This window comes from Stigmatopora argus, chromosome 17 (assembly GCF_051989625.1).
Source record: "Stigmatopora argus isolate UIUO_Sarg chromosome 17, RoL_Sarg_1.0, whole genome shotgun sequence".
Taxonomy (NCBI): Eukaryota; Metazoa; Chordata; class Actinopteri; order Syngnathiformes; family Syngnathidae; genus Stigmatopora; species Stigmatopora argus.
Genome location: NC_135403.1, coordinates 12735176 through 12744810, shown reverse-complemented (window position 1 = coordinate 12744810; position 9635 = coordinate 12735176). Strand labels below are relative to the sequence as shown.

The 9635-nt window shown below is 46.2% G+C and overlaps 1 protein-coding gene across 1 annotated transcript; it reads right to left on the bottom strand.

Annotated features, from left to right (window-relative positions):
- Window positions 1-269: 269 nt before the first annotated feature.
- rnf152 (ring finger protein 152) lies at window positions 270-4505 on the bottom strand. The gene is made up of 2 exons (XM_077624101.1): window positions 4315-4505; window positions 270-1372 (listed from the first exon to the last, which is right to left on the bottom strand). Exon 2 carries the CDS (start codon window positions 1296-1298, stop codon window positions 741-743), a length of 558 nt encoding a protein of 185 aa, XP_077480227.1. The 5' UTR covers window positions 1299-1372; window positions 4315-4505; the 3' UTR covers window positions 270-740.
- Window positions 4506-9635: the final 5130 nt, after the last annotated feature.

Here is a 9635-nt window from a genome sequence, read left to right as displayed (position 1 = left end):
TGGACTGGAAGGCTGGGGGGGAAATCACCATTTTGTTCAAACACAACTTTATTATTATCTTGTACTCCAACTAATCGGGAACTAGACGATCCTGAGTCTATTCACATCATGCTTCATGCTAAAATGCTTAAATTATGTATTTAGATTGTTTATTTGGGATTTTTAACCTAAAAGAAAAACAATTCATGAAAAGTTTAAACCTCATACTTCCATTTTTATTTTGTTTTATGAAAAATCACATTTAAAAATAAATAAATAAAACTGAACTAAACAAATTTTTCATGTATCTACTGCCTTTCCTTTTTTTATATAATTTAACATTTTTGTCCTTTTAGAGAAAACTGTAAATAAAAAAAATCTATAAAAAAAAGACAATATTTTGAGTTCTCCCTTTTTTTAATCAAAATTGTCTTTAAAAAGATCTAAAAATTGGAAATATAAATTAAACGGAGAATATTAACTAATAAATATCATATTTACTGTTTTTTTTTTTTTTACCTTTTCCCCTTTTTGAAAGAAAAATGTTAAATGACTAACAGAATCAACAAAACAGCAAAATATTTGCAATGAATTGGCTCAAAAACTGGATTGAGTCCATTCGTTTTTTGGCAGCCTGGTCGTTGGCCTTCTAAACAAAACCGTACTTCCGACAAAAAAACGAGTCGGACGCCGCCAGTCTAGAATAACAGAACGGGCGGAGGGAGGACCGAGCAGATTCGGGAACGTTTCCTCTACAAAAATCATCCGCAGGAGATGACGGCGAATCGCTTGGAGATGCACGACATGTTGTGAAGAACGATTCCAAGCAGGAAGAGCAGCACGCAGGCCACCAGCACCACCGTGCACACGCCGGACCACACGGAGCCCTTGGCGGCGCTGGCCCGCCGCCGCCCGTCGCCGTCTTCGGCCGACGCCGGCTCGGCTATTCCCGCCGCCGTCGCGTCCTTCCGCCCGCCGCCGGGCAGGAAGCGGCAGCCGGCCGGCGCCCGCTCGTCCTCGACGGCCGGCGTCAACACGTAGCGATTGCAGCCGGGCAGGCGGACGTAGACGGGCGCGCGTTCCGGGGGGACGGCGGCGCGGGGGTCGTCGGGCAGGTGCGCCACGGAGAGCGCCGCCGGCAGCTGGGTGACGCCACGGCACCACGGGCAGCGGATGTCCTCGTGGCCGCCGCGCATCTGCGACAGGCACGCCGAGCAGCACGTGTGGTGGCAGTCCAAGAGTTTGGGGCGCCGGCGAGGGCTGAACGGGTTGAAGCAGATCTGGCATTCCGCTGGGGAATCGCGGGAAAGAGTCTCCATCGTCGTCGGGGAGGGGGCGTATCACGCGGGTAAAAACGTCCTCGGCGGGATGCCATCCGACGCCGACATCCTCTCTGCAAAAACAAAAATCGGGAGCAGCAGTTAAGGCTTCAGAAAAAAATATGTCAAATAAAATGTGAATAATAACTGATTTAACGTTAGTTTTGCTTTAGTCCTTTTCTGGTTGTCCTCACAAGAGTCGCAGGGGTGTTGGAGCCGGTACACGGTCGATTGGTCGCCCAGAAGGTTATTGATAATTACCATTTAAATGGTTGCTCAAATTCCCTAAATACAAACTGCCAATGACTATTTAGTCATACTTAATTCCCTAGTAATTATTAGGCCAAAGAAAAGCTCGAAATTTCCCGGACTTTTATTGTTTTGGGTTGGAGAACTTGTTAAGACCCTGACTGCAACCAAAAGACGGTGACCAATCGACCGGCGACCAATCAACCGGCGACCAATCGACCGGCGACCAATCGACCGCACACGGTTGGAGCCTATCCGGGCAAAGATTGGGCAGTAGACGCCGAATGCTTTGGCAGCCAATCAGGGTCCACAAAGAGACAAAAAAATTCCTTGAAACAAAATTAAAAGTGATTTCTCATATTTAGGTATGCTGAGGCATCCAATCACAGGCCACAAAGAGACAACAGTTTTCCTTGACACAATTTTTTTTTAAAAAACCCTCATATTTTGCGCAACAGTCAAATATAGCACGGCTATTTTTCGGGGCCGCCACATGACTATGAATAATTCTACCAGAGGCCTACCGTGACGTCACCGCGTGCAGGTGACACCCACACACACACTCCCGGAGGGCGATCCGCCAAAGGGAAAGTGCGCCAGTTAAAAATAACCCCCGCGCGCGGCGAAACACCTGCGAGAAAGAAGCGCCTCCTCAAAAGACGACCCCCCCGCTAGCTAAAAATGTCAGCCAAATGTCACGGAAGCGGCGTCCCGCTCGACACGCTCGCAAACGACGGCGCGATGAAGGTCGATCATTCAGCAAAACGACTCGTAAACATTAATTGCCGCATTTTACGACGCTGCGTTTTCTCCCCGAGCGTCTGCCGACTTCGCTTTTGTCCGCCGACAATACGCCGCCTCGTGAAGGTCGCGCGGCGGAAAAAGCCGACGCCGCGTACTGAAAAAAAAAAAAAAGGCGAAGGAGCTCACTTATTGATCATATTGCCCGTTGATCGATACCGATTGGGGATATTAACAGATTTTAGGTTATTTATTGGTTGTGCGTATTGATCAAAGCACTTTAAGTACAACAAATTGTACTCCAAATTTCCCTGGAAGTACTCTAAAGAAATGATTGATGTCCTCAAAAATCCCCCAAATAAGATAAATAAACTTCGAATAAATGATCCTAAATGTGCTAAAGTAACCTAAATAAAGTCAATCTTTCAGATCAACAGAGACACTCAAAATAATCAATGGAAAGAGCAAAATGAAATGTATTTACTTAAAATCAATATGGGAATAAATATCATTAAAGATCTGAATTCTGACTAACATCATTTGACTTTTGATGGGAAAAAAATGACTTATTGTCATCATGTGATCGCGATTCGCATAGTTATTATTAACCCGCTTCCATTTCTGGTTTTGTTTGACTGGTAAGCCCCGCCCACATGCTCTTTCTTGCAACGGAACCAAAAAACGACCCAAACCGGTTGAGAAATGGGCACGAAATGACACAAAATGGCGGTTGAGGGAATGCAAATGAAGCGCAGGTGCGGGAAAGTGAGACTCATTAGCCCCGTATGCTAATTAGCGTTGACGGGTGGAAAATAACTCCCAAATTATGAGGACGTGAAATTAAAAATTGGGCCGAAATGGGAAAAAATAACATTAAAAAAGTCAGCGTTATTTTTTTTGCAAGACCAAAATAAGTATGACTGCAATTTACCACGATCCCTTGCCCTCCGCCATGTTTGTTTTGATGGATTTGTCAACAAACACCTCCTTAAGGGGAGGTCATGACGGGGCATCAGTGACAAGTACAGAAGTTCCCAAGATGCATTTGGTGCCCCGGGGGGCTCTCTGGCAGGGAATGTTTGCCATGACTCCCAAACATTACATGTTCAAAAAAAAATGGCAGCCCACATAACATCGTCATTATGGTTTGTTATTAAGGTAAACCCGGGCTTCTGTGATTGGTTGACCACAATTTTGTGAGTTGATGGATGGTTTGGCAACAGTGTTGACATTTTCTTGTATTTTTTTGCCTTAAAAGGGAGCAGTAAATATTTTATATAGGAAATATATTTATATTAATGTATATTTATTTCAAAATAAACATCCTTGTTTTTAATCTGGAAAATAATTTTAAAAACAAAGGGGAAACAGCAAATGTTTTTTTAGAATCTTTTCATTTTCTATAGTTTTTACGGACTGAAAAAATATAAATATATCATAATATTTTTTAATGGTCACATTTCTGGACTCGAATTTTTATTTCAGCCAAAAATATCCAATTTGATGCACCCAAAATGGCAAGTTTGACAAGTAGGCAATTCCACAGCAAGAATAAAATGCTAGCATGCCCAGCTTGTTATTTCCATCAACGGCTACCATTGACGTCGCTAGACGTCCAATCTATTTGAACTGGGAGGGTTGGCATAGAGTGAATGAACATCCACCCTCTTACTTCAAGTGGATTGGACGTCAACTACGGAGAATCCCGTTGAGATTCACAGCAAAAGGAGGATTGGACGCCTATCATCGTCAATGGCAGCCAATGAGAAAAGCTTTTTTTCGTCCTAGGCTGACCTCGGGCAACAAGCGGATGCGAGAAGAAGACAAATCGACCTCATCATCGCGATGACTCTCGAAGAGCACGCGCAAGCGCAGACACTCGTTTGGCCGGGAACGCGAACGCAACGGGACGGCAACTTTTGGGGGAACGTGAAGGCACCATTTGTTGCAGACACAACAAACGCACGCCCGGTTAAAATAGACGAAAAAAAGGAAATGTCAGGGGGAGAAAGGAGGAAAAACTCACGTGCAGCGTGCATGCGTGCACGCTCTCGTCTTTTGAGTCGTCGTGAGCACCGCGAAGGCGACAAAATAACACAAAGCGGACGGGAGGAAGCCAGCCTAACACAGCGAGGCAGGGGAGGCAGGCAGTCGGACACGCCCCCCTCCTATCGCGCAGGCGCACCAGTGAGAGCACAGATTGCGCAATGGCAGTGGTCAAGGGTCAACTTCTGCTGGCCAGATAGTGTGGATGTTTCTATCGTCATATATATTCAACATTCCGCTGTTTTAAGGGTTTACTTTCATTTATTTATTTGAAAATTATGTATTAATGTCCATTTTGTGCATCTATTTGATTTTTTTAAAGCTAATTTGGCCTTTAAAAAGATATTTATTCCACTTTTTATTATTTCCACAGGCATTATTTTCCCTTTTGTGTATTTTCTGTCATTTTATTCAGTTTCACTCCCACTTGAACCTGCATGAGACCACTTAAAATCGCACCCCTTCGTTCAAATCCGAACTAGAAACCCTCATTTGATCTTTTTCACAAATTGATTGATTTTTCTGCTTTGATTTCAAAAAATGACCCTCAAAATTGCCTCTCTCGAATCAAAATCAAGCGAGCCAACTTCTCCGACTGCATCACGCACCCAAAGTACCAAAATGAATCGAAATTGCCGGATAATTCGCCACCGGCCGGAAAACATTGGGCCCCGGTAACCATGACGACAGCTTCGCAATCTCCACCGTTCCATATGGCGCATACGGAACCCGCCGTGAAAATCTACCTCCCCGTCTGGAAGGTGACCCCGTCGCCGACTCGTATAATCGGATCGGCCGCGGGGGAAGATTGAGTTTATTTTGTCCGGAGTCGGACGCCAGGGAACCGGCCCAATCACGTTACGGGGCCCAGGCGCAGGTTCTGTAAGCGGGTTAATCTTCATTTCAATGCTCCTAAGTGTGGGCACGTTGCAGATGTCACTTTAAAGGCGCTGGACATCCAATCTATTTTGACCGGGAGGGACGAGCGAACATCGGAGAAACAAACCGATTGGACCTAGATGCATCCTGGGCTAATTGTAGGCTAAATTGTCACTAGCTATGAGTGATTAGTCAATTTATTTCCTTCAATTTGCTACCGCCAGTTCAGGTTGTCCCCTGTCTGGGGCCCAGAGTTAGTTGAATAAGCTCCAGCACCCCCCAGGACCCTTGTGAAGGTAAGAAGGATGGGAAATGATTGAAAAAGATATGTTATTTAAAAGAAAGTGCACTGCAAGTCAGGCAAATATAGCAAGATAACAGACACCCATTGACAAACACAATTCATATTGAAGAAAAAATAGTGAGGGGAATAATTAAGGAGTAAATGGAGTAAAATCTTACAGCTTCGCTGTTGCATTTTTTTCTTTTTTTATACCCTAAACATTTCAATATGTACACAACTCCCTTTCCATTTTCCATTATTCTGACTAGTTTGGTGGAGCTTTGGTGCCACCTTGTGGTGATTAAGTGTTACTGCAGGAGCCTATCGACCTTTTTAACTAGCTAGCATATTTTACTCAACAGAGAAAAACAACAATAACATCGAATGGCTTTACATCATTAAATCTTATTGAAAAAAAAAACACTAAAAGGGGAATAAATATTAAGGACACAATAAATACATCTTACAGCCTCACTATCACATTTTTCTTTTTTACCCCCCCAAATTGCAATATGTTTGAGTTTGATTTATTTGATAACAGTACATATTCATATCAATCTTTATGAAAACATATGTAAATATGTAAGATTGTAGCCCAGGGCTAATTTCCATCTTTAGTCGCTTGCCAGCAAAATATTCAGAATCGGATTTCTGACTATTTTTCTGCCGTCTGCTGGTGATTAGGTGTTACTGCAGTAGCCTGGCAACCGTTCCAACTAGCCAATTACATTTTACTAAACAGAAGGAAAAACAACAACAAAATCGAATGGTTTCACATCATCAAATCAGTGTTTATTCAATTTTGTTATTTTATTTATTATTTACATAGTGAACATTGTGAAAATCTCTAAAAAGTGAAATAAATTAAGTGTACAAAACATCTAAAAGTGACTTTGATTAGTGCTCTGGTGCAAAATCAGCATTGTGCGTCTTTTCTAGAATTTCCTGCAAAGAGAAAATGGCCATTAATTCATTCGTTCATTCATTCACGATGATAGACTTCCAATCCATTCGTATTTGCGCTCAATTTGGCAGATTGGACGTCTATCGTCGTCAATGGCAGCCGATGTGTGAAGAAAGAAGCACAAAAGACTACCTTGTGATTGTGAAATTGTGCGTTTGTTCAAGTGTGGTGATCTAGAGCCGTCGAGATTGGCGGCCGCTGTTTTCCGCGACTTCTCTGCAGTCAAGAACATCGGTTGGATCAAAACCACATCAAAACCTGAAAAACTGATCTTCAAAATGGTCAAGTCTCAGAGAAGTGGAGTTAGAACTCTACCTGATTGCCACCTTTGAGTCCAATAAAGTTGGTCAGTACTCCTCCATTTGTCCGGCGAGTTGGCATCCAGTTCTCGCATGGCCTTCCCGTGCGGGCATTGGTGCAGTTTCTCCAAAGCCAAGGTCCGGTTTTGCCGCCCTTCGTCACAGGCGCAGCTCTTGTCTTGGTTCCGCTTTGAACCCGGCGTCCTCTTGGGTCCGTCGGGCCGCCACGAGCCGTTCTCCGAGTACTCGCCCTCCGTCTCGGGTCTGTGACGGAGACCCCGGATGTCCGGGACCGAGCCTTGAAGTCTCTGGCAGGTGTCGCAGGTGGACAACGGGGCCCGGTTGCACTGCTGGAAAGGGGCAGACTTCCTCTTGAGGGCCTGCCGGGGCTTGGACAAACATCTGGTGCAAAGCCGTTCGCGCTTCAGGGTGTAGATGTTCTCGTTGTAGGTCCCGGTGAGGCAGCACTCGTGGTCCGAGAGGCTGTGGCGGTCCATCTTGGCTTTGGGTTTGTATCGCGCCTTGGGCTTGTGCACTGAAAGTCGCTCCCCGTACTCCAGCTCCAGTTTTCTTCTCCGAGTCGGGACCTCCAAAGGGCTCCGGTCGACGATCTGGTTCTGCTTCTGTTTCCTGGGAGTGGGCGGCATCCTGCCGCAGACGTAGACTCTGTCGAAGTCGGCCAGCCAAGTGCTGGAGGGAAGATAGGCCGGCAAGGACTCGAAGGAGGTGTCTTGGCGGTCCTGGTAGGTTGGTTCCTCCCTAGGTGGAGTCTCTGCTTTTTCTTCCAGTGTCACGCTAGCAGTTTCCTTCGTGGGATAGGAAACCTCAATCTCACAGACCATCTCAGAGTCTTCTGTAGGGTGTTCCTCTACAGGTACTTCCACCACGCCCATTATACCATTGTAGTCTTCTGGGGAGGCAACCAAAGTGTCCTCCATGGACCACAGGCTTTGATCCTCTAGATGAACTTCAGATTGGATACTGTCTGGACTCAACGGTAGATCATTCCCTGCAGTCGTGTCCTGCACCACATTCTGGTAATTCGCGGCTTCTTCCGGCTCACAACTCTCCTCTCCAGGATCGCCGACCGAGAGGACCTCGGGACGAGCCTGATCGAGGAGAAGTGGTGTCTCGTGGGAACCGAGAAATTGGAGCTCCACTGGAGCGGCGCAGCACTCGATGGTCACCTCCTCCGTCTGAATGACGAAACCTCCGATCGGGGGAGCGCCGATGTCCGGAGAAGGCTCGCCACTTTGTACCGCCGAGGCCGGCTGCCCGCTGGGGGTGATTGGAGAGTCTTCGGCTCTGAAGACTCCCGGGGTCTGGGTTTCACCAGAAGGAGGATTGATTGTCATCGGGGTGCCATCAAGCGGTTCCGTTTGCACCTCGCAACTGGTGACTTGTCTGGCCGGCGGGCTCGGCTGGTAGCGGAACCTGCGGGTGTGGTAGGCCATGGTCTGGTAGTGGTAAGGGTTCAGCATGCGCCTGTAGTCGGTCAGGTGCAGATGCGTTTGGGGCATGACAAAGGTGGGAGCCTCCATGTAAGGATTTGCCTGGTAATGCGGCATCATTGGCATTCCGTAACCTGGAACAGAGTGCAAGGATTGGGAAGGTGCAATTAGCTAGTCCGTCTTCTGACATCCGACCGGGTGTGGTTAAAAGAACCTGATTTAATAAGGGAAACCACATTAATGAACATATTCGCGTTGATGAACATATGTAAGATTGTAGCGGAAGGCTAATTTCTATCTCTGTGTAGGTTGAAGATAAACAATGACACAAATTAGACACATGCGTAGCACAGTTTTGTGATGGCAATTTTGCTGGTCTAACAAACAGGCTTTAAGATGATTGGCCAAGAGTTTCAGAGACGGGAGTTGACGTATGCTAATTGCTATTGAGTTCCAGGTATGAAGAGCGAAGGTGCTTTGGCTAATTTAACATTCTTATTGAAGGGAACTACACAGTCACCTCTAGAACCAGTCATTGTTGATGTCTTGGATTTTTTTGGTACAAAATCTTGCAGTGGAGGAGCTAGATTTTGCAAACTTAGGTGGCATCTGCATATTTATGTAAATTGGTTTTTGGAGCACTAACGAGCCCACACGTGGTCAATCAGGAGGGTTATCACGGGTTAAACGTCTATCCAAATGAACTACCATTTCCACTCAAATGTTTTTAGTGCAAGCAAGTAGTGTATTTAAAGAGCATTTAATTGCACCTTTAGAACTCCGAAGGGTTATGCCGAAACTGAATCGAGAGAACCTTAGCTTACAATAGCCCGCAAAATTAAAGTACAAACCAACCATAAGGGGCGACGCCAAAGTAAGGGTTGTATCCGACCGGCACGGCCATCGTTAGCGGCCACTGAACGCCCTGCACGGGCGCGTACGTCTGTGGCGGCTGAAAGTAGAACATCGGCTTCTGGCCGTGCTGTCGGTGCTCCTCGGGACGCGGGGTTCCCGGAGCGTCACGGCCCCGAGGGACTCCCTGTGGCGTGGTGGGACCGTAAGGGCCCATGTGGGGGTTGGAAAAACCTGCCTCCATTCCTGGGGAAGCAAACAGAGCAGCGGGAAATGTGCAGAAGCGGCAAAAGGATAAACCAACTTACCGAAAGACTCAGGGTGACCAAGCATGTCCGCTCTCATGGTAGCATTAGGACTGAGGCTGAAACTGTGCGCGCCTGATAATGCTTCACTTGGGGCCGTCTCGCTCCGATTGGTTTCTCAGGTTAATGACTTTCAGCTGATTTGGCAGAAAATTAGGTAGAAGGACCTCCCTAAGGGGGCCGGTCCAGACTCAACTCATCAATATTGACCCAACTCTATGGAAATCTACTTTTTTCTCAGTCTTCCAGATCTGAAGTTGATGGATTG